General features: G+C 38.5%; 1 protein-coding gene across 3 annotated transcripts in view; it reads left to right on the top strand.

Moving 5' to 3' along the window:
- The window catches only part of LOC135472947 (thrombospondin type-1 domain-containing protein 4-like), a 166560-nt gene that overhangs the window by 68213 nt on the left and 70623 nt on the right, over window positions 1-27724 (top strand). For 2 of the 3 annotated variants that reach the window (XM_064752688.1, XM_064752689.1), the window contains exon 6: window positions 5974-6107. In XM_064752688.1, the coding sequence (XP_064608758.1) occupies window positions 5974-6107 (134 nt within the window). Of the gene's footprint in view, window positions 1-5973; window positions 6108-18024; window positions 18601-27724 lie in introns of those variants that run through there. The other variant, XM_064752690.1, reaches the window with a different exon arrangement.

Genomic DNA, 27724 nt, shown 5'->3' with positions numbered 1-27724 from the left:
GTGATATTGCCTGTCATCTCAGACAGCATGGTGACACCTTCGCATTTTTCTGAAAAACTTCTTATAGATGCCTTTGCATAAATGGAGAAGGTTTACCAAGTTATGGCTCCAAATTCCAGGTGCTCTTTGGGCCCTTAACAAACACCATATGTAACGTTCAGTTAAATTTTGACAGTCTTGAAACGCGCATTTGCAGTGAAGCATTGTCAGATGACTGTAATTTCCTATTCAAACAGGTTTGCTAGTAGTTGTTTGGGTGTATGTTAAATTATGTAGCTCTATAGGGGTATGTCACAAGTATGTGTTTCTACAAACATAACCCTGTAAGCAAGCATTCACTTAGCCTGCACTCCGCGATTTAGAGTGCGCTGTCCTCAACAAATACTGCTGTTGTCCGCTACATGACATGGGGGTTTGTAATTCCAGTCCATTTCACCTCGTTGAAATTTTCCTGACATCCAGACATCAAGATTCACATCAGAAGTGGTGGAATATTATAAAATTTGTTGGGACTGAGGCAGCGGAAGTAGTGTCCTAGCACATCGGGCGAGGGTCCAGGGGCTGCCCAGACCCTGAAAGCTCTCGTCGTTTATATCGCTAGACATGCAATTTGAGCAATTTTTTGGGAAAATGTTCATGATAAATCAGGGATAAGCTGCACGTTGCCTTTCATTTGTTAAGCATTTTTATTTAAACCTACAAGCCGATGTCATTTGGTCTATCCCCCCCCCCCCCCACACATTATTGGGGGGGGGGGATTACTCCCCAACTTTTTTAAGGGGAGAGGGGGCTTTAGCCCATCCAGCTCCCACAGTTCTGCTGCCTATGCACATGAACATCTCTGGAAGAAATTTAAAAGTGGTTCTGTACTTCTCTTGTTGTAATTATTTAAGTAATAATATAATTAGAGTTACAAAGATCAAGTACATATTTTACCTAACCTATGGCAGCTCACCAAAAATAAAAAATTTTACTAAAGCATTAATGACATCTCAAAAATGTAATGAAGATATTGTTTTTCTGAGGTCATATTCTGAAAGCCCAGCCACGGGTGGGTTACGAGTCCTCTAGCCTCCTTGACTAAGAAGTTACAGCCATCATTGTTTCCACAACAAATACATGTGAACATGTTGAGAAAATGACATTGCAATGTGTTTGTAAAGGGTCATAGAGGCCTGTATGGCCTGGTATCTAACCTGCTGCTGTAGCAGCACTAATACCGAGGAACCTCTTACCATAGTGAACACGATCCAGCTCATGCTGGCTTCCTCCCCAGTCGTATGTGGGAAGGTCTGTCAGCAACCAGTGGATGATCAAGGGGTTCCTCTGGGCTCTGCCCGGTTTTCTTCCACCTAAAGCTGGCTGCCATCACATTAGGGAAATATTCTGGAGAATGGCGTAAAACTCCATACAAATAAATATACGGTCATACCTACTTGATATTTGGAGATATAACTTAGCATACCTTCTGTAAATGTTTTTTGTTATTCATTTCATTGGAGTTCTATGACATACTCAGTAAAATTTCACTTATACGACAACAACCAGCATTATGGTGGAGGAAACTGGGCAACCCACAGCCATCTACTGGATGCTGGAAGATCTTCCCGCATATGCCTGGAGAAGAAGCCAGCATGAGCTGCAATCGCAACGAATACATTACTGTCAGGTTTCCTCATGTATGTTTGCAAAATTGCAAAAAACTATTTTTGGGCTGAAGTGACATGGAATGATTCAAATGCATCAAACTTGTCTTCACAGCTGCCAGTTTAAAACCAGCTGTGATTGTTGTTACAGATATTTCATTGATTTATTTGTATTTATGCTGTACCCGATATTGTAGAATATTTCACTGACTGCGGTCAGGTGAGGTTTAAGTCTGACCTTAATTTGTGCAGAGGAAACAGAAAGCTCAAAGTAAGCCACTGCCCTTCGCCAGGTATCTGACAACCTCCTTGATTTAAAACCACAGCCAAATCACGTCACTTGTTTAAATATCTGTACTGAATGACACAGACATGTAGTAGTGGGCCTACATGGGCATGTATCTCTGCCATACATGGACCAGTAATAGGGCGACATGGACATGTATCTCTGCCATACATGTACCAGTAATAGGGTGACATGGGCATGTATCTCTGCCATACATGTACCAGTAATAAGGTGACATGGGCATATATCTCTGCCATACATGTACCAGTAATAGGGCGACATGGGCATGTATCTCTGCCATACATGTACCAGTAATAAGGTGACATGGGCATATATCTCTGCCATACATGTACCAGTAATAGGGCAACATGGACATGTATCTCTGCCATACATGTACCAGTAATAGGCCTACATGGGCATGTATCTCTGCCATACATGTATCAGTAATAGGGTGACATGGGCATGTATCTCTGCCATACATGTACCAGTAATAGGGCGACATGGGCATGTATCTCTGCCATACATGTACCAGTAATAGGGCAACATGGACATGTATCTCTGCCATACATGTATCAGTAATAGGGTGACATGGGCATGTATCCCTGCCATACATGTACCAGTAATAGGCCTACATGGGCATGTATCTCTGCCATACATGTACCAGTAATAGGGCAACATGGGCATGTATCTCTGCCATAAATGGACCAGTAATAAGGCGACATGGACATGTATCTCTGCCATACATGGACCAGTAATAGGGCGACATGGACATGTATCTCTGCCATACATGTACCAGTAATAAGGCGACATGGACATGTATCTCTGCCATACATGTACCAGTAATAGGGCAACATGGACATGTATCTCTGCCACACATGTACCAGTAATAGGGCGACATGGGCATGTATCTCTGCCACACATGTACCAGTAATAGGGCAACATGGACATGTATCTCTGCCACACATGTACCAGTAATAGGGCAACATGGACATGTATCTCTGCCATGCATGTACCAGTAATAGGGTGACATGGACATGTATCTCTGCCATACATGTACCAGTAATAGGGCGACATGGACATGTATCTCTGCCATACATGTACCAGTAATAAGGCGACATGGACATGTATCTCTGCCATACATGAACCAGTAATAGGGCGACATGGGCATGTATCTCTGCCATACATGGAAGAGTAATAGGGCGACATGGACATGTATCTCTGCCATACATGTACCAGTAATAGGGCGACATGGACATGTATCTCTGCCACACATGTACCAGTAATAGGGCAACATGTATGGCAGAGACCAGTAATAGGGCGACATGGACATGTATCTCTGCCAGTAATAGCGTGACATGGGCATGTATCTCTGCCATACATGTACCAGTAATAGGGCGACACGGGCATGTATCTCTGCCATACATGGACCAGTAATAGGGCGACATGGGCATGTATCTCTGCCATACATGTACCAGTAATAAGGCGACATGGGCATGTATCTCTGCCATACATGGACCAGTAATAGGGCAACATGGACATGTATCTCTGCCATACATGTACCAGTAATAGGCCTACATGGGCATGTATCTCTGCCATACATGTACCAGTAATAGGGCGACATGGACATGTATCTCTGCCATACATGTACCAGTAATAGGGCGACATGGACATGTATCTCTGCCATACATGTACCAGTAATAGGGCGACATGGGCATGTATCTCTGCCATACATGTACCAGTAATAGGGCGACATGGACATGTATCTCTGCCACACATGTACCAGTAATAGGGCAACATGTATGGCAGAGACCAGTAATAGGGCGACATGGACATGTATCTCTGCCAGTAATAGCGTGACATGGGCATGTATCTCTGCCATACATGTACCAGTAATAGGGCGACACGGGCATGTATCTCTGCCATACATGGACCAGTAATAGGGCGACATGGGCATGTATCTCTGCCATACATGTACCAGTAATAAGGCGACATGGGCATGTATCTCTGCCATACATGGACCAGTAATAGGGCAACATGGACATGTATCTCTGCCATACATGTACCAGTAATAGGCCTACATGGGCATGTATCTCTGCCATACATGTACCAGTAATAGGGCGACATGGACATGTATCTCTGCCATACATGTACCAGTAATAGGGCGACATGGACATGTATCTCTGCCATACATGTACCAGTAATAGGGCGACATGGGCATGTATCTCTGCCATACATGTACCAGTAATAGGGCGACATGGACATGTATCTCTGCCATACATGTACCAGTAATAGGGTGACATGGACATGTATCTCTGCCACACATGTACCAGTAATAGGGCAACATGTATGGCAGAGACCAGTAATAGGGCGACATGGACATGTATCCCTGCCATACATGGAAGAGTAATAGGGCGACATGGACATGTATCTCTGCCATACATGGACCAGTAATAGGGTGACACGGACATGTATCTCTGCCATACATGTACCAGTAATAGGGCGACATGGGCATGTATCTCTGAGATACATGGACCAGTAATAGGGCGACATGGACATGTATCTCTGCCATACATGGACCAGTAATAGGGTGACATGGGCATGTATCTCTGCCATACATGTACCAGTAATAGGGTGACATGGACATGTATCTCTGCCATACATGGACCAGTAATAAGGCGACATGGACATGTATCTCTGCCATACATGGACCAGTAATGGGGTGACACGGACATGTATCTCTGCCATACATGTACCAGTAATATTGCGACATGGGCATGTATCTCTGCCATAAATGGACCAGTAATAAGGCGACATGGACATGTATCTCTGCCATACATGGACCAGTAATAGGCCTACATGGACATGTATCTCTGTCATACATGTACCAGTAATAGCGTGACATGGGCATGTATCTCTGCCATACATGTACCAGTAATAGGGTGACATGGACATGTATCTCTGCCATACATGTACCAGTAATAGGGCGACATGGACATGTATCTCTGCCATACATGTACCAGTAATAAGGCGACATGGACATGTATCTCTGCCATACATGGACCAGTAATAGGCCTACATGGACATGTATCTCTGCCATACATGTACCAGTAATAGGGCGACATGGACATGTATCTCTGCCATACATGTACCAGTAATAGGGTGACATGGACATGTATCTCTGCCATACATGTACCAGTAATAGGCCTACATGGACATGTATCTCTGCCATACATGTACCAGTAATAGGGTGACATGGGCATGTATCTCTGCCATACGTGTACCAGTAATAGGGTGACATGGACATGTATCTCTGCCATACATGTACCAGTAATAGCGTGACATGGGCATGTATCTCTGCCATACATGAACATGTAGTAATAGGCGTACATTGCCATTTCTCTACCTCCAGAGACAACAGAGTATTCCTGGCTTGTGTTGCAGTTATATGCTTGGGATACTATTTGCGATTGGAAGGGAGGGGAGGAGGGGCACATGTATCATGATTTTTAGGTCCTGTTCCATACACTAGCTAGCAGTAGTTCAGCCTAACAGAAAATACAACATATAATACATTGCATAACCAGTAACATATTTTGGAAGGAGTGGAAACAGACCTATAACCAGCTACAAGCTTTATTTTTGATGTACTGTTAACTATAAATCTACCATACAATTCATCTCAACTTCTTACAATGGGATATGCTATATCAAAGAAACAGGAAACAAGATTTTGCATCATTCGTATCCTATGCTCTTCAGTCCACATAGAATATAGGGGGAATATGGATTGCCTGATGTCATTGCAGAAACAGGCGCCATTTTGGGTAATGGAAACTCGCACCTGATATGTTAAAATTGATAAAATGAGAATGATTTGATGTTAATGATATTAAAAAAAAAGAATGGCCTCTATATGTCAGAGGATATCAAGCCTACTTCAGTCAAAAATAATTATTATTATACTCCTACTTTTGCTTGTAAAAGAATGCGAAAAAAAAGTCACATGGGATTATAAACCTTGTCTTGTTTTGTGTCCAATAGCGCGCAACCAATGTGAGTTGTCCTGTCTGGCCAGAGGGTATAAATTCTATGCCAAGTTTGCCCCCATGGTGCCGGATGGAACTCCATGTGACGTGGGCATCCATGAAGGGGCCTGTGTCTCAGGGAAGTGCAAGGTAGGTGCCTGCAAGAAATATCTGCACACTTCTTGTAAAAATGTCAAACTGAATATGGGTGCGAAACTGAATGAAAAGCAAATAAAATAAGTAAATAATCTCAAGCCATAAGGTGGTTTGCTGTAAACAATCTCTTGCTGGTTCAGCCACCACCTGCTGGTTGAAGGTGAGCAGGTACTAGGCTGGAGGAAACAGGGCAAGGTCCACAGGAAACTGAGTAGAGTCAAAAGGAAACCAGGTAGAACCCAAAGGAAACCAGGCCAATTGATCTCCACATTCCACATACATATAAAAAGCTGCTGACGAATCAGCTTCATACCATGAGGTTAAGGACAATGTAGAGGTTCCTCAGTGAGACTGTGGTTTCCTTCATACATGTACATGGCCTGGCTTCCTTGCCACATAAACCATGGCTTGGATGAAGAGTCCTCTGCCAGTGTGTAACACTCATCAAGTAAATACAGTTACTGGTACACTGTTTTTTAAAGACCACGAGAATAATGTTTTTTATTCAGTAATGTTCAGTAATTCCATGTCTTATCATTTCATCAGAAATACTGAAAAAAAAACAAACAAAAAAAAAGAAAAAAAAAAACAGGAGCTAAAATTGTGACAAGGAGCATTTTGTTTATTCTACATGTGTATGGCCTCTTTTTTGGGTACCCTCCTCTGGGGCCTCAGAGTAAGTATCCATTTCTTTGCTGATACTCAGTGGGGTATCTGGTTAATATACAACTCTTATAAGCTGTCAACTTTGAAATAATACACTGTGTCTGTAACATCCTAAGGAGGCCACTCTGTCTGCTATGAGGGCTAGCTAACGACATAATGACCCCAACTGTCAAACTGAAGATTTGTTAAATCTGTTTTATTGCCTGTTATTCCACAGAAATATTTATCCTTACTCACATATATGAGAAGCAAATTTCTGGGGTCAAGATTCCAGGTGGGGTTCACAAGGGGGACCTAGCAGACCTCCAGCAATGGTTTTCTTCTTTTAACGATTTTCACTGAAACCTTGAAGATATTTTCAGGCCTGTTATTAAATTAAGGCAACATCAGTTCATTTTCAAGCTCCCAACGTTAAGGACCAGACAAGTGTTTAACAGTGGATTGAATGGAACAACAGATGTGGAAATATGTGGCGTGCATGTATGTATGCATCAAAAGAAGTTTAATTAGGATAAAAAATTAAACAACAAAACAAGACAGAAACTCATATTTAAATCTAAGAAAATGGAATTCCATTAATTGTCTCTTATGGCTATATATTATGTTCAAGATACTAACAATTTAAGTGTACTAGAGGGAACTAAACATTAAGCACAGAAGTACTTAAGATGATTAAGTCAAGATCTGTCGGTTTTCTTTGCCTTCCCCATAGAAGCCCCCGTTCTTGAAAGAGACATCTGCCAGATCAGAAATGTGTGGTTTTGGTCGATGTGTTGTGAAGAGTTATACTGGAGTTGCACCCCCGCCCTCACTTTATCAAAGTTTATTGAGATATGATATTACCTAACTAGACTGTGCCATATGGCTTGTGTCATGCAGAGATCAGAACTATACTTAACCTTTGACTTCTGGATGAATTTGTGTGCTCATATAAAGCCATTATTCATAAATGAGTAGATTGCCCAGTGGGTGTTCTGTCTGAGTGTCTGGGTTGACTTTGAATGGAATGTCAGGGTTTTCAGGTAAAATATGTGGTCTTTAATGGTAAGAAAGTGCAGGTGTGGAGAGCTGTAGTACTGCATCAGTAAAGTGTAAATTATTTCAGATTACAGGTTTGAATTATGTAATGTTACAAGTTTGAATTATGTAAGATTGCAAGTTTGTATTACATATGGTTACAAGTTTGAATTTCGTAAGGTTTTCAAGTTTGTATTACATAAGGTTACAAGTTTATATTACATTGGATTACAAGTTTGAATTACGTCAGGTTACAAGTTTGAATTACTTGAGGTTACAAGTTTGAATTACATAAGGTTACAAGTTTGAATTATGTATGGTTGCAAGTTTGTATTACATAAGGTTACAAGTTTGTATTACATTGGATTACAAGTTTGAATTACATCAGGTTACAAGTTTGAATTACTTGAGGTTACAAGTTTGAATTACATAAGGTTACAAGTTTGAATTATGTATGGTTGCAAGTTTGTATTACATAACGTTACAAGTTTGTATTACATCTGGTTACAAGTTTGAATTACATAAGGTTACAAGTTTGAATTGAGTATGGTTGCAAGTTTGTATTACATAAGGTTGCAAGTTTGAATTATGTAAGGTTACAAGTTTGTATTACATTAGGTTCCAATTTTTTATTAAATAAGGTTACAAGTTTATATTACATTAGGTTACAAATTTGTATTACGTAAGGTTACAAGTTTGTATTACATAAGATTACAAGATTGAACTACATAAGGTTACAAGTTTGAATTAAGTAAGGTTACAAGTTTGTAGTACATAAGGTAATTACATAAGGTAACAAATTTGCATGAATCAAGGTTACAAGTTTGGAGGAGGCCACCGTGGCTCAGTTGGTTAGCGAGCTAGCGCAGCGTAATGACCCAGGAGCCTCTCGCCAATGTGGTCGCTGTGAGTTCACATCCAGTTTATGCTGGCTTCCTCTGTGGACATACGAGGGAAGGTCTGTCAGCAACCTGCGGATGTTTGTGGGTTTCCACCAGGCTCTGTCCATTTTCCTCCCCTATGTTTGAATTACATCATGTTACATGTTTGAATTACATAAGGTTACAAGTATTTAGATCAAATTAGTATAAGGTTATAGATGTCTGACTGTAAATTGAAGAAGGAGAAAATGAATACAAAATATATACAGAATACAAGTATTAATTTTATGCAAGCATCAATCATCAGACCATTAAAAACTGCATGCTTAGAAAATGTGTGCACTAATTGTCTCCTCTTACCTAAATGTAGAAATTTAAATGTTTGGATTCTAAGATTATTTTATTGGTTTTTATTGGAAATATAAATATTACATAAACAGGTTTCACAAAAGTACAATTTGGGATGAAAGAATATCTTTATATTATTTTACCAGAATGCAGTATATGGTCCATAAAACTCACCTTAGAATCTGTCCATTAATCTGCGCTTTCTTGGGTGAAACAAAGCCTTTGGATGTGATATTTGAGTAGTTTTCCATAGTCCTTCTGATGACCTTTACTTCATCATTTGTTTTCTGCTTTCACATAAGCATGTTCCTTGGTTAACCATTATACTGAGCTAGTAATATTCAATGTAGCAGTAGACAGCTGGATTGCATAATGACACTTAAGTTATATGCTTTAAAAATTAGGTAAGAGTTGGACTGCAGACATTTTTTAAAAATTAATTTGAATGTGTATCAGTTGGAATTTGCACAAGGACACAAAACTCATATCGGAGTACACATACTATGGTTCATTCAGTAATAGCAGTGTCTCACAGGAAATCTTCTGACTGGGAAAAAGTGAGTATGACCCGTCAGCCAAGGATAAACAAAGTATAAGAGGAGATGTAAATGCTGTGGCAGTCCTAGGCTGGCACGCCCATGCTGCACCGTGGAGGTACAGTCTATTTTCCATCCATCATGCTCAATGGAGAGCAGTCTGATTACATAATACCAGATAAAGTGACTCTAATCTCTCTTGAACACCCAGCCTTCAAATTGGTTTGATTTAATCGACCCGCTTCAGACATTCAGTTGATGGAGTATATTTCTCACGCCCTTCAAAATGCCTGACATTAAAGGCTACTAGACTAAACCAGCGGTTGACTACGGGGATTGCACTGCTCCCGCCTACTGTTGATAGCTCTATGGTATCTTACCTTGATTGGCTGTACTTTGTACTCCACTGGAATTCACTATGCCATTACTACATGTACATGTTGGTTGGTTGTAGCATCTCTCGTTGTTCGGTTGTGTTAGTTTTGTAGCATTTCATATTTGATACTAATGATGATAAAGTTGTATTAAATAAGTATATAATGAGTCCTCTATCTCATTCAGGCACCAATATACGACTTCTCATGCAGAATCCTCTATCCTATTCATGTACCAGTGTATGACTTCTCATTCAGAGTTCTCTGATTCATGTACCAGTATATGACATCTCATTCAGAGTTGTGTATCTGATTCATGTACCAGTGTATGACTTCTCATTCATAGTTGTGTATCTGATTCATGTACCAGTATATGACTTCTCATTCAGAGTTGTGTATCCGATTCATGTACCAGTGTATGACTTCTCATTCATAGTTGTGTATCTGATTCATGTACCAGTGTATGACTTCTCATTCAGAGTTCTCTGATTCATGTACCAGTGTATGACTTCTCATTCAGAGTTGTGTATCTGATTCATGTACCAGTGTATGACTTCTCATTCAGAGTTGTGTATCTGATTCATGTACCAGTGTATGACTTCTCATTCAGAGTTCTCTGATTCATGTACCAGTATATGACTTCTCATTCAGAGTTGTGTATCTGATTCATGTACCAGTATATGACTTCTCATTCAGAGTTGTGTATCTGATTCATGTACCAGTATATGACTTCTCATTCAGAGTTGTGTATCCGATTCATGTACCAGTGTATGACTTCTCATTCAGAGTTCTCTGATTCATGTACCAGTATATGACTTCTCATTCAGAGTTGTGTATCTGATTCATGTACCAGTGTATGACTTCTCATTCATAGTTGTGTATCTGATTCATGTACCAGTGTATGACTTCTCATTCAGAGTTGTGTATCTGATTCATGTACCAGTATATGACTTCTCATTCAGAGTTGTGTATCCGATTCATGTACCAGTGTATGACTTCTCATTCATAGTTGTGTATCTGATTCATGTACCAGTATATGACTTCTCATTCAGAGTTGTGTATCCGATTCATGTACCAGTGTATGACTTCTCATTCAGAGTTCTCTGATTCATGTACCAGTATATGGCTTGTCATTCAGAGTTGTGTATCCGATTCATGTACCAGTATATGGCTTGTCATTCAGAGTTGTGTATCCGATTCATGTACCAGTATATGGCTTGTCATTCAGAGTTCTCTGATTCATGTACCAGTATATGACTTCTCATTCAGAGTTGTGTATCCGATTCATGTACCAGTATATGGCTTGTCATTCAGAGTTGTGTATCCGATTCATGTACCAGTATATGACTTCTCATTCAGAGTTGTGTATCTGATTCATGTACCAGTGTATGACTTCTCATTCAGAGTTCTCTGATTCATGTACCAGTATATGACTTCTCATTCATAGTTGTGTATCTGATTCATGTACCAGTATATGACTTCTCATTCATAGTTGTGTATCTGATTCATGTACCAGTATATGACTTCTCATTCAGAGTTGTGTATCTGATTCATGTACCAGTATATGACTTCTCATTCAGAGTTGTGTATCCGATTCATGTACCAGTATATGACTTCTCATTCATAGTTGTGTATCTGATTCATGTACCAGTATATGACTTCTCATTCATAGTTGTGTATCTGATTCATGTACCAGTATATGACTTCTCATTCAGAGTTGTGTATCTGATTCATGTACCAGTGTATGACTTCTCATTCAGAGTTGTGTATCTGATTCATGTACCAGTATATGACTTCTCATTCAGAGTTGTGTATCTGATTCATGTACCAGTGTATGACTTCTCATTCAGAGTTCTCTGATTCATGTACCAGTGTATGACTTCTCATTCAGAGTTGTGTATCCGATTCATGTACCAGTGTATGACTTCTCATTCAGAGTTCTCTGATTCATGTACCAGTATATGACTTCTCATTCAGAGTTCTCTGATTCATGTACCAGTATATGACTTCTCATTCAGAGTTCTCTGATTCATGTAGGCCTACCAGTATATGACTTCTCATTCAGAGTTGTGTATCCGATTCATGTACCAGTGTATGACTTCTCATTCATAGTTGTGTATCTGATTCATGTACCAGTGTATGACTTCTCATTCAGAGTTCTCTGATTCATGTACCAGTATATGACTTCTCATTCAGAGTTGTGTATCTGATTCATGTACCAGTATATGACTTCTCATTCAGAGTTCTCTATCTCTGTTTATGACATCTCAACCCAGCAATCTGTAGAGATTGTGACATGTCTCTCCTCTAGCACACTGTAGTGACTGTGACATGTTAATTTTTCAGCAGACTGTGACATGTCTTCCCTCTTGACAGCATATTGTAGTGACGGTGACATGTCTTCCCTCTGACCAGCATACTGTAGTGACTGTGTCATGTCTTCCCTCTGGCCAGCCTATTGTAGTGACTGTGTCATGTCTTCCCTCTGACCAGCATATTGTAGTGACTGTGACATGTCTTACCTCTGGTCAGCATACTGTAGTGACTGTGACATGTCTTCCCACTGGCCAGCATATTGTAATGAATACTGTGTCATGTCTTCTTTATGGCCAGGATATTGTAGTGACTGTGAGATGTCTTCCCTCTGGCCAGGATAGTGTAGTGACTGTGACATGTCTTCCCTCTGGCCAGCGTAATGTAGTGACTGTGTCATGTCTTCCCTCTGGCCAACATACTGTAGTGACTGTGACATGTCTTCCTTCTGGCCAATAATTGTAGTGACTGTGTCATGTCTTCCCGCGGACCAGCATAATGTAGTGATCGTGTCATGTCTTCTCTCTGGCCTGCATACTGTAGTGACTGTGACATGTCATGTCTCTGGCCAGCATACTGTAGTGACTGTGTCATATCTTCCCTTTTGGCCAGCACACTGTAGTGACTGTGGCATGTCATGTCTCTGGCCAGCATACTGTAGTGACTGTGTCATTACTTACCGCTGGCCAGCATAGTGTAGTGACTGTGTCATGTTTTACCTCTGGCCAGCATATTGTAATGACTGTGTCATGTCTTCCCTCTGGCCAGCATATTGTAGTGACTGTGACATGTCATGTCTCTGGCCAGCATAGTGTAGTGACTGTGTCATGTCATGTCTCTGACTAGCATATTGTAGTGACTGTGTCATGTCTTCCCTCTGGCCAACATATTGTGGTGACTGTGTCATGTCTTCCCTCTGGCCAGCATATTGTGGTGACTGTGTCATGTCATGTCTCTGGCCAGCATAGTGTAGTGACTGTGTCATGTCATGTCTCTGACTAGCATATTGTAGTGACTGTGTCATGTCTTCCCTCTGGCCAACATATTGTGGTGACTGTGTCATGTCTTCCCTCTGGCCAGCATATTGTGGTGACTGTGTCATGTCTTCCCTCTGGCCAGCATAAACAGTCACTACACTATGCTGGCCAGAGACATGACATGTCACAGTCACTACAATATGCTGGCCAGAGGGAAGACATGACACAGTCATTACAATATGCTGGCCAGAGGTAAAACATGACACAGTCACTACACTATGCTGGCCAGAGGTAAGTAATGACACAGTCACTACAGTATGCTGGCCAGAGACATGACATGCCACAGTCACTACAGTGTGCTGGCCAAAAGGTCTTCCCTGTGGCCAGGATAGTGTAGTGACTGTCATGTCTTCCCTGTGGCCAGAATAGTGTAGTGACTGTGTCATGTCTTCCCTGTGGCCAGAATAGTGTAGTGACTGTGTCATGTACTATTGTTGTGTGATAACGATAAGGATGACCACTGATGTGACCAATGTGAACTGATGTGACAGAATACGATTAGGACCTAGAGTGTCTAGTTTGATCCTACAAGAATGTAAGTTTGCCAGCCATATATTCTGCTTAAAGTGTATTTTATGATTGCATTTAGAGCTTGCCTTTAGAAGTTCACAATTAGGAGCTCTGTCTCATTGGTTCATGCATTCATGTGTGATGTCTTTACTTCCCGTTTTCACATGGTATGTATACATGTGTGGATTGTGTGTCTGACCCATGCTGGCTTTCCTGGTGATACAGAACGTTCCATTCACTGGACTAGTTACTTAAGTAGCCGTTTTTTGGCAGAGTAAGTGAGCTTGGCAGAGACATTTTTTCCTTCCATTTACTCTGGACAAGTTAGTGCTTCTTGTCGCAAAGAGAGGTGTTTATGCCATGGTTGAGATTACCCTGTTCTTAAGGTTGTTGAACTTTGAGAGTTGTTGGGATTTTGGGGTTGGTGCTTAGTCAAGTGCTTTGACTTTTCTGAAACTGAGTACTTGTGCATATATTTTTGTGAGACTGGCACATTTACACATCTAGCTGATTGTGACCTCCGATGGGCAGTAACCACAGTAAAAAAATTGTGAGAAATTTTGAAAACTGAATGTTTTAGTGTTAGTTTCTAACCTGTGACTATTTATGTTGCATATGTATTTAATTACAAGTGGATATAAGTGATAATTTACAGCAACAAACAGTTGCCTGCACTATCTTATGGTGTGGAGAAACTCTGAGGTGTAATGTTTTAGTGCTGATTGTTTTTGTATGGCCACATGCCCAGACGAATTTAGGAAAATATGGCTGCTGTAGGAGGGAAACAAGTGTTTATTGCAGTATAACAGTGGTCATTTGTATCATTTGTGATGTTGCATATTTTTAAGGTTGCTTTATATAAGGGGATAATACATATGTGTGCATCTGTAATAGACAACTGTAAGATTTGTAATAGATTTGTAGGCATGTTCGAAGCACCGGCTGTTTTCAGGGTTATGTGTTTGATGATTTGTGTTCTCATGGAAGATGCTAGGACTAGCTCGGGTATTTGACAGATACAGCTTTATCACGCAATCAAATAGTAGTTTAAGAGAGAGCACACTACCCATATCTGCTTACAATCTCTCCCAACTCGTGTTATGTCGGCGATGTCGTAATTTTCCACAGACTGTGACTTGGGAGGAATTTCACCTTCCCCACGTGAAAACAAAAGGCCTGGGGGTTCAGCAGTGTGTGGATCAGTAGATATCCTAGGCCTGCCTCACTAGCAGTCTGTACAAGCGCTGTAATTAAAACCACAAACGGAAGCATTGCTTTCACAATGTCTTCTATTTACCAGATAAATAAGGGAACGGCTGGAGTTTGAAGTTTTTACACCTCTAATAATGGTATCCTCAAAGTATGTGGCAAATGTGTGCTTTATTATCAGGCGATTGGAGTTAGTACACACAGCTCTTTGCTCTTCATTGTCTGTTATCAGAAGAATGGAGCTAGTGCACACATTGTTACATCTACTACACACAGCTCTTTGCTCTTCATTGTCTGTTATCAGAAGAATGGAGCTAGTGCACACATTGTTACATCTACTACACACAGCTATTTGCTCTTCATTGTCTGTTATCAGAAGAATGGAGCTAGTGCACACATTGTTACATCTACTACACACAGCTCTTTGCTCTTCATTGTCTGTTATCAGAAGAATGGAGCTAGTGCACACATTGTTACATCTACTACACACAGCTCTTTGCTCTTCCGTGTTTATTGTTGATGGTTGTTTCTATTAATTTGCTTTCACCGAGTTCTAACTACAACTATGTTCCTTGTTTTGTGTTACAGTGCTTGCAAGTTCTGAACTTGATTGTAACCTTGTCATCCTGTTGTTATGTGTAGAATGTAGTGTCTTGTTATTGAAAAGATTGTCTTTCTATTTCCCTTTCAACATTTGCACAGCATGTTTATTTTGTGTGAGTATACAAATACATGTATGAAGTGAATAAGTTTGGACCTTTGCTGACTTAATTAATATTCCAACCATGCAGACACCATTGAAAATTAATAACCCAATCAACCAATCATGCAGACACCACTGAAAATTAATATCCCAATCAACCAATCATGCAGACACCATTGAAAATTAATATCCCAATCATCCAGACACCACTGAAAATTAATATCCCAATCACTCAGGCACGACTGGAAGTTATTATCCCAATCACCCAGGCACCACTGGAAATTAATATCCCAATCACGAAGGCACCGCTAGAAATCAATATCTGAATCATCCAGACACCACTGAAAGTTAATATCTCAATCACCCAGGCCCCACTGGAAATTAATATCCCAATTACCCAGGCACCACTGGAAATTAATTTCCAATCACCCAGGCATCACTGGAAGTTAATATCTCAATTACTGAGGCCCAACTGAATATTAAAATATCTTAATATCCCAGGCACCGCTGGAAATTAATATCCCAATTACCTAGGCACCACTGGAAATTAATTTCCAATCACCCAGGCATCACTGGAAGTTAATATCTTAATCACCCAGGCACCACTGGAAATAAATATCTCAATCACTCAGGCCCAACTGAATATTAATATCTTAATATCCCAGGCACCGCTGGAAATTAATATCCCAATTACCCAGGCACCACTGGAAATTAATTTCCAATCACCCAGGCACCACTGGAAGTTAATATCCCAATCACCCAGGCACCACTGGAAATAAATATCTCAATCACTCAGGCACAACTGAATATTAATATCTTAATCACCAAGGCACTACTGGAAATTAATATTCCAATAACCAAGGCACAACTGGAAATTAATTTCCAATCACCTAGGCACCACTGGATGTTAATATCTTAATCACCCAGGCACCTCTGATTATTAACTTCCCAATCACCCAGGCACCTCTGATTATTAACTTCCCAATCACCCAGGCACCTCTGATTATTAACTTCCCAATCACCCAGGCACCTCTGATTATTAACTTCCCAATCACCCAGGCACCTCTGATTATTAACTTCCCAATCACCCAGGCACCTCTGATTATTAACTTCCCAATCACCCAGGCACCTCTGATTATTAACTTCCTAATCACCCAGGCACCTCTGATTATTAACTTCCCAATCACCCAGGCACCTCTGATTATTAACTTCCCAATCACCCAGGCACCTCTGATTATTAACTTCCCAATCACCCTGGCAGAACAGAATATTAATATCCCAATTAACCAGGTACCACTGACTACAAATATCCCAATCACTCAGGCACCACTGATTTCAAATATCCCAATCACCCAGGCACCACTGATTTCAAATATCCCAATCACCCAGGCACCACTGATTTCAAATATCCCAATCACCCAGGCACCACTGATTTCAAATATCCCAATAGCCTTCACTACTGACAGTTAATATCTTAATCACCCAGGCACTATTCTTTGTTGTGTACTAGAGGAGAATTACCAACCTTGCTACCCTTTGATTTGCAGTGATATTAATTTAGTGAACTTGCATGTTCAGTCGCAGAGGTTACTGCTCAGGAAATCTTGAAACCTTAAAAACATGCTTATACATACACACGTTTGTAAATGAATTCAAATGTGGAAGCTTTGACAAAATCACAGTTTTGTGCCATTCACCAGGAACAATGAGAAAAAAAAGCAGCAGACTTTGTATTTTGTAGCAGTATCAAGTATATATAGTATGAGAGTTATTTTTGTGGCAGTGTCAGGTATATATAGTATAAGAGCTATTTTGTAGCATTGTCAGATGTAGTGGGAGAGGTATTTTGTAGCAGTGTCAGGTATGTTATGAGAGTTATTTTGTGGCAGTGTCAGGTTTGTTGTGAGAGTTATTTTGTAGCAGTGTCAGATATAGTATGAAAGGTATTTTGTAGCAGTGTCAGGCATGTTATGATAGTTACTTTGTAGGAGTGTCAGATTTGTTATGATAGTTACTTTGTAGCAGTGTCAGGTTTTTTATGAGAGTTATTTCGTAGTAGTGTCAGGTATGTTGTGAGTTATTTTGAAGCAGTATCGGGTATGTTATTATAGGTATTTTGTAGCAATGTCAGGTTTGTTATGAGAGGTATTTTATAGCAGTGCCAGGTACACTGTATGTTATGAGAGGTATTTTGTGGGGGTGTCAGGTAAGTTATGAGAGGTATCTTGTAGCAGTGTCAAGTATGTTATGAGAGTTATTTTGTAGCACTGCCGGGTGTAGTATAACGGTTAATCTGTAGCAATGTCGGGTACATGTCTAATGTGAGTGTAAGTCAGGTGTAGGGTGTTATTTACTAGCAGTGTCAGGTATAGCATTAGAGTAAATTTGTGATGTCAGAGTGTAGTTGATTTGTGCACACCCTCCCTACTTTCCCACCTCCATAGGCATTACTGTATCCTCAACGGGCACACTAAAACAATAGCTCAGATTGCATTGTGTAAAAAAAAACAGAGAAAGAGATGAGAATGGTATAGATGGAGAACAGAAATATTCCAGATGCTATCCACCTCTTCACTTTCTCATTCATGTGTCTTCAAGAGTAGGGAATTTTGAGGAGCTGTCTTGCAGATACGTGTTGCCTAAAAAAATGAGGACAGGGTATGTGTATAATGTGCGATAGGGACAAGGCATCAATCAGAAGTCGTCGTACTGATTAAGTGGCAGACTAGGACGGTTACGGAGTGGGCGAGGATGTACAGCATTGTGCTGCGATCAGTCTTGTAGAAAGAGTGAATGTTAACGGACAGACATACATATGCCAAGATTTTCCAAGATGGATTACCTAATAATTTTAAAGCAAGTGATTTTTATCAATTTCTTTCTCCTTTATGTGGTAAGTATCTAATTAGTTTTCATATTTAAAAATTAATATTGATTTTTTAATGATGTTGGATAGAGAGAAAAGCACGAGAACTTCTCTGTGAAATAGTTCATCTGCATCAGGGATTAATTCATACAAGTCCAAATTTTACAAACTGAAACTCAACAATTGAGTGTCTTTTTCTAACCAACTAGAGTTGAAAAACATTTACCAAACAATTTGGAGTCCGTATTTAGTTAAAATATATTTTACAAACCAAGCTGACTATTATGTTGCATTGTGCCACTATCTGGTATATTTGTGATAGCATCCATTTTAGAGCTTAAAATTAGTGCATTTAAATAAAATTAATAAAGCAACTTATTTTGAAAAAATAATGTTTTTATATTCTCTGATTCATGTCGACATCCTGTATAGCAAACAAATACTATGCTTATTTCAGAGGGTTTTTTTTCATCTTGAAATACTATTTTCTGAATGGAATTTCTCATGATTCTTCTGGTTTGACACTTTCACGATATTATGCCTCTGTGACATAGCAAAAGGTGATGAGAACTACAAATAGCACCATCTATAATGTCACTTTTACAAATTATTGAAGTTTTTTAACGCTGCTTGGTTTTTCACTGAATAATTGAAACACTTCATGCTACCAGGATGAAAGCCAGTGAAGACGCCATCTCTGTTAGATACATAATGACCCAGTATATTGTTAAGAGTTTCAGTAATGCATGGATATGCAGAGGCCAGGTAACGGAAATTGAACCATGTACAATGCTGTGACGCCTGAGAAACAGTTTTAATTTCTTTTAAAAGGGTTATCTCTGTGAATTCAGTTTTCTCATGTTTTTTCAACATTCAATTATTGGCAACTAAATTGATGACAGTGCTTTCTGTCGTTAATATTTCTTTTACTGAATGTATTCAGTTCTGACCTTTAAACTCAATTGTACGAATATCGGTTTGTAAAATCGATGTGTTACAGTGTAGGTCCCCTATGAATCCCTGTGCATGTGACCAGCCCCTGGACCTGTAATTATATGGTTTTTAAATAAATAAAACGTAGATGTTGAATGGTAGATTTGTATGGTTGTTTTTCCAGCTGGTTTCAGTGTTTCTGTGATATCCTACAGAGTAGAGTATCATACACACTTTTATTCTTACGTTAGATGCTAGCAAGATCTTCATATCAGTTAATGCATTACCTGGGAGGCATATAGCATGTATTATCATCACATTTTTAAAATATATACCTGCACTGATTAGGGCTAAAATTTCTATAAAATTATATATTTATGTATATTCTTGTAAATGAATTATGTACTGCATGGATGTATATACCATACATGTATGAGGAGCTCACGCAATTATACAAATTTCATTTTATATAATTTCCGTATGATACCACCAGTAAGACTAAGACAGATCGGTACATGTTTTGTTGTGACTTTTGAAATACCAGCAACTTTGTGGATTGCTCAGCTTTGTGGATGGCTTAGCTTTGCGGATGGCTCAGCTTTGCCTAGGGGTTCATATGTCCTGAGGTGGTTTACATAAACCTGTGTGAGTATTTAGTACAGACTATAAATGTGCTGTAGAGATCCAGTCAGAGAGGTGGGCTCAGGGGAGATAACCATCTACTAGATGAAGGGTATGATTATACGTACAGTGTGTTGTGTTGTACAGCTCCATTGAGACAGGTGAACTCAGGGGAGATAACCATCTACTAGATGAAGGGTCTGATGGTACCTACAGAGTGGTGTACAACTCCAGTGAAACAGGTGGGCCCAGGGGAGATAACCATCTACTAGATGAAGGGTCTGATGATACGTACAGTGTTGTGTTGTACAGCTCCACTCAGACAGGTGGAGTCAGGGGAGATAACCATCCACTAGATGAAGTGCTGGGGTTAATACCTACAGTGTTGTGTTGTACACCTCCAGTCAGACAGGTGGAGTCAGGGGAGATAACCATATTCTACATGAAGGATCTGATGGTACCTACAGAGAGGTGTACAACTCCAGTGAAACAGGTGGGCTCAGGGGAGATAACCATCTACTAGATGAAGGGCCTGACCTAATACCTTCGGTGTTGTGTTGTACAGCTCCAATCAGACAGGTGGAGTCAGGGGAGATAACCATCTACTAGATGAAGTGCTGGGGTTAATACCTACAGTGTTATGTTGTACAGCTCCAGTCAGACAGGTGTGGAGATATTCTTCAAGATGAAGGGTCTGGCTTTTCTTTATGGAATATTCAGTGTTAGAAAGTCTGTGAGAAGACATTTTGATTTGAGAAGACATTTTGATATTGTAAAACAAATAAGTACATTATATAATAATGATAGAAACCTGACGATTAACGATTATAACATATTACATACTGTCATGTATAAAATGCTACATTCTGTCATGTATAAAATACTACATTCTGTCGTGTATAAAATGCTACATTCTGTCATGTATAAAAGACTACATTCTGTCATGTATAAAGACTACATTCTGTCATGTAAATAATGCTACATTCTGTCGTGTATAAAATGCTGCATTCTATCATGTATAAAATGCTACATTCTGTCATGTATAAAATACTACATTCTAACAAGTATAACATACTACATACTGTCATGTATAAAATACTACATTCTGTCATGTATAAAGTACTACATTCTGTTATGTATAAAATACTACATTCTCTCTTGTATAAAATACTACATTCTGTCATGTATAAAATGCTGCATTCTATCATGTATAAAATGCTACATTCTGTCATGTATAAATACTACATTCTAAAGAGTATAACATACTACATTCTGTCATGTATAAAATACATTCTGTCATGTATAAAATGCTACATTTTGTCATGTATAGAATGTTACATTCTGTCATGTATAAAATGCTACATTCTGTCATGTATAAAATGCTACATTCTGTCATGTATAAAATGCTACATTCTGTCATGTATAAAATGCTACATTCTGTCATGTATAGAATGCTACATTCTGTCATGTATAGAGTGCTACATTTTGTCATGTATAAATACTACATTCTAAAGAGTATAACATACTACATTCTGTCATGTATAAAATGCTACATTTTGTCATGTATAAAATGTTACATTCTGTCATGTATAAAATACTACATTCTGTCATGTATAAAATGCTACATTCTCTCATGTATAAAATGCTACATTCTGTCATGTATAATATGCTACATTCTGTCATGTATAAATACTACATTCTAAAGAGCATAACATACTACATTCTGTCATGTATAAAATACATTCTGTCATGTATAAAATGCTACATTCTGTCATGTATAAAATGCTACATTCTGTCATGTATAGAATGCTACATTCTGTCATGTATAGAGTGCTACATTTTGTCATGTATAAATACTACATTCTAAAGAGTATAACATACTACATTCTGTCATGTATAAAATGCTACATTTTGTCATGTATAAAATGCTACATTCTCTCATGTATAAAATGTTACATTCTGTCATGTATAAAATGCTACATTCTGTCATGTATAGAATGCTACATTCTGTCATGTATAGAGTGCTACATTTTGTCATGTATAAATACTACATTCTAAAGAGTATAACATACTACATTCTGTCATGTATAAAATGCTACATTCTGTCATGTATAAAATGCTACATTCTGTCATGTATAAAATGCTACATTCTGTCATGTATAAAATGCTACATTCTGTCATGTATAAAATGCTACATTCTGTTGTGTATAAAATGCTACATTCTGTCGTGTATAAAATGCTACATTCTGTCATGTATAAAATGCTACATTCTGTCGTGTATAAAATGCTACATTCTGTCGTGTATAAAATGCTACATTCTGTCATGTATAAATACTACATTCTGTCATGTATAAAATGCTACATACTGTCATGTATAAATACTACATACTGTCATGTATAAATACTACATTCTGTCATGTATAAATACTACATTCTGTCATGTATAAAATGCTACATTCTCTCATGTATAAAATACTACATTCTCTCATGTATAAAATGCTACATACTGTCATGTATAAATACTACATTCTTTCATGTATAAATACTACATTCTGTCATGTATAAATACTACATTCTGTCATGTATAAAATGCTACATTCTGTCATGTATAAAAATACATATAATTAAGATTGATGTGCATGTTTTATACTTTTAACAAAATTATTTCTCTGATGTTTATAAATATTTTATCTTCAGTTTAGAATGACACTTAATCCATTTTATAACTTTGTCATTATAAAGGCAGATGAAACACTAACCTTGTATATATGTTACCTTTGTGAAAGGTGGGCTAGGATAAGAGGAGGTAACTCTTTATGGTCAGTGTTGAGTGACATTCATGTAGTAGACACAGGGAAGATAAGTACATGTAGGTGAAAGATCAAGAAAGCATCTGTGTGATTGGAAGGTGGAGGTATCCAGATGTCTTCGGGGATAGAATGTGGCCAGTTGTTTGATTAAGCACTCTCTGTTTGTGGAATGTAGAATTGTTCAGCATTTCTAGCAGGACACTGGTCAGTTTAGGGAGTGAATTGTGTGAGGTCAGGAGTTGACCTTAACAACCAGTGTGGCCAGTTTACCTGGGAATGTGTTAACACACTTCAAAGTGTTCACTCAGCTGTGACATGTGTAAATCCCCATCAGCTTCTCAGCTTGACCTGATGGATGAGTTAGGCTTTGATAGACAAACCGCTTATCTAGGTGTAATCTATGAGCTTTTCAATCAAGCTGTCCACATTAAATCACAGACAAACAGCCTTAGGTGTGGGGTAAATGTTCCCCAGTAAATTACCTCCCACCTCAGTCTTAATTGATTTTCAGAGTCTCTGAGTTTTTTCTAGAGGAGAGTACAAGTACTGTAAGCAGTGTAGGACTGTATGCACCTAAACTGTCTTGACATAAACAGAAGATATACTGCACCTATCACAGTATAAAACTTTCATTGAGTCATATTTCATGTTTTTGCATGACCTTTAGGTTATTTGAAATCTGCTACATAAGTGTTATTTAGATATAATTACAGTAATTATAAAGTACTTTTGATGTTGATCCGGCTACCTTTGTTTTGTTATTGTGTACTAAACTACATACAAGCCTATAAATTTGCTCAAAACATTTTGTATTTGTTAGTTGTCTGTGTGTTTGGTAGACCATTAATGCGTTTCTGAAAGACCTTGTCAGCCTAATAGCATTGTGTGACCAATCACTGTTTCTATCTAACTCAATAGTTTTAGCTTCCCCTTTATATGGTGTGTAGAGGGTAGAGAAACAGAAGGTAGGTGATGTCTGATGGTGTTCTCCAGGAGGAAAACAATTAATTATATGTCTATACCTTGTTTGAGGGCTCTGAGGAAGAGCAAAGTGTGTTTATTTGACCCAATTACCCTTGGTAAATAAAGTTTTGTCACAATTGCAGTTATTATAATGTGGTGTTAATGAAGCCATGACCATTCATTCCATAAACATTATGTCATTGGGATCATTATGGATGACATGATCATAGTACATGTCAACATTCATTCTAGGATCATTCCATAAACATTATGTCATTGGGATCATTATGGATGACATGATCATAGTACATGTCAACACTCATTCTAGGATCATTCCATAAACATTATGTCATTGGGATCATTATGGATGATATGATCATAGTACATGTCAACATTCATTCTAGGATCATTCCATAAACATTATGTCATTGGGATCATTATGGATGACATGATCATAGTACATGTCAACACTCATTCTAGGATCATTCCATAAACATTATGTCATTGGGATCATTATGGATGATATGATCATAGTACATGTACATGTCAACACTCATTCTAGGATCATTCCATAAACATTATGTCATTGGGATCATTATGGATGATATGACCATAGTACATGTCAACACTCATTCTAGGATCATTCCATAAACATTATGTCATTGGGATCATTATGGATGATATGACCATAGTACATGTCAACACTCATTCTAGGATCATTCCATAAACATTATGTCATTGGGATCATTATGGATGATATGTCCATAGTACATGTCAACACTCATTCTAGGATCATTCCATAAACATTATGTCATTGGGATCATTATGGATGATATGATCATAGTACATGTCAACATTCATTCTAGGATCATTCCATAAACATTATGTCAGTGGGATCATTATGGATGATATGATCATAGTACATGTCAACATTCATTCTAGGATCATTCCATAAACATTATGTCAGTGGGATCATTATGGATGATATGATCATAGTACATGTCAACATTCATTCTAGGATCATTCCATAAACATTATGTCAGTGGGATCATTATGGATGATATGATCATAGTACATGTCAACACTCATTCTAGGATCATTCCATAAACATTATGTCATTGGGATCATTATGGATGATATGATCATAGTACATGTCAACATTCATTCTAGGATCATTCCATAAACATTATGTCATTGGGATCATTATGGATGATATGATCATAGTACATGTCAACATTCATTCTAGGATCATTCCATAAACATTATGTCATTGGGATGATTATGGATGATATGATCATAGTACATGTCAACATTCATTCTAGGATCATTCCATAAACATTATGTCATTGGGATGATTATGGATGACATGATCATAGTACATGTCAACATTCATTCTAGGATCATTCCATAAACATTATGTCAGTGGGATCATTATGGATGATATGATCATAGTACATGTCAACATTCATTCTAGGATCATTCTATAAACATTATGTCATTGGGATCATTATGGATGATATGATCATAGTACATGTTAACATTCATTCTAGGATCATTCCATAAACATTATGTCATTGGGATCATTATGGATGACATGATCATAGTACATGTCAACACTCATTCTAGGATCATTCCATAAACATTATGTCATTGGGATCATTATGGATGATATGACCATAGTACATGTCAACATTCATTCTAGGATCATTCCATAAACATTATGTCAGTGGGATCATTATGGATGACATGATCATAGTACATGTCAACACTCATTCTAGGATCATTCCATAAACATTATTTCAGTGGGATCATTATGGATGATATGACCATAGTACATGTCAACATTCATTCTAGGATCATTCCATAAACATTATGTCATTGGGATCATTATGGATGACATGATCATAGTACATGTCAACATTCATTCTAGGATCATTCCATAAACATTATGTCAGTGGGATCATTATGGATGATATGACCATAGTACATGTCAACATTCATTCTAGGATCATTCCATAAACATTATGTCATTGGGATCATTATGGATGACATGACCATAGTACATGTTAACATTCATTCTAGGATCATTCCATAAACATGATACAAATGAAACTGTTAAATCCGACTGCCAGTGTATGTCACTGGTTTTGTTTTCCTTTTTGGACCAACTCACGATTGAGGCTGCTGTGTTCAAACTTTAAAAATATTAGTTGAAATAACCACTGTTGCTTCTCCATGAATATCTTGCTGAGGACAGGTAGTGAAAATGGCTGGGAAATATTTATTTCTAAGGTCACGAGGAACATTTGTCTTGGAACACAGAACACAGAAGGCAATACATTGTCAACACAGAAGGCAATACATTGTCAACACAGAAGGCAATAAATTGTCTTCAGACATCAAAAGATATCCAGTAGGCAGAAAAAATGATTTGAACGACAAATGAAATCTTGGCGTGGTACTGTAGTGTTTTTTCATCATGGTCATAAATAACAAAATATACTCTCTGACAAGTTTGGTTTGAGGATTTTTAAAATACAGCTTCATGCTTGATCGAGTTATGTCTTCAGACATGTTGTCAGTGTTAATCTCGAAATGTTAAAGGTGTGTCTTAAACACGTTACGAGGCACATATTAGAATAACTACACAATGCTGTAACTTGACTGTTTTTGACTGTTTAATTTTAAATGATAATGGGACAAGAACAGACATCGCGCAGAGAAAATTCTATCATCTTGAGTTTAATGCTTGTGTACATTCTTATGAAACATAGAAACTCTGCAACAGTAAAAATGCTACATACACTTAGAACTGACACAAGCTAGTTAATCCTGGAAGAACTGACAGAACCTAGGATTAACCTTGGAAGAACCGACAGAACCCAGTTAACCCTGGAAGAACTGACAGAATCTAGTTAACCCTGGAAGAACTGACAGAACCTAGTTAACCCTGGAAGATTTACTGACAGAACCAAGTTAACCAGAGAAGAACTGACAGAACCTAGGATTAACCTTGGAAGAACCAACAGAACCCAGTTAACCCTGGAAGAACTGACAGAACCTAGTTAATCCTGGAAGAACTGGCAGAACCTAGTTAACCCTGGAAGAACTGACAGAACCTAGTTAACCCTGAAGAACCGACAGAATCTAGTTAACCCTGGAAGATTTACTGACTGAACCAAGTTAACCAGAGAAGAACTGACAGAACCTAGTTAACCCTGGAAGAGTTACCTTGGAAGAATTGACAGAACCTAGTTAACCCTGGAAGAACTGACAGAACCTAGTTAATCCTGGAAGAACTGACAGAACCTAGTTAACCCTGGAAGAACTGACAAAACCAAGTTAACCCTGGAAGAATTGACAGAACCTAGTTAACCCTGGAAGAACTGACAGAACCAAGCTAACCGTGGAAGAACTGAGGTTACATGTATATTGCACAAGAAAAATGATATGATATAACTAACACACAAGCCTACATGAAATATGTAGACTAAGTTGTTTCCATAAGTCTGCATGTATAATGGACACATTTTGACGTGTGTACATGTACTTCTTAAATATTAAGCCATAGCGGTCAAACGTTTTTCTCTAAGTGAGACAGACAGGTTACAGGTTTGAAATGTCCAAATTGGATAAGTAATCCAGAGTGAATGTACATGTGCACTGCTGTTTACACTGACCGACTGTTCAGTGGGCCTCTTTGTTGATATACAATAGACTTTGTAGTGGATTACTCTCAAGCCTGTCAGAAGTCTAAGTTGATGCATGACATGTTGGCACAAATCTCCACAAATATTGGAGAAATATGAGAAGATCCTGAGGCT

This window comes from Liolophura sinensis, chromosome 8 (genome assembly GCF_032854445.1).
Source record: "Liolophura sinensis isolate JHLJ2023 chromosome 8, CUHK_Ljap_v2, whole genome shotgun sequence".
Lineage (NCBI taxonomy): Eukaryota > Metazoa > Mollusca > Polyplacophora > Chitonida > Chitonidae > Liolophura > Liolophura sinensis.
This window is presented reverse-complemented; position numbering and strand designations above follow the sequence as displayed.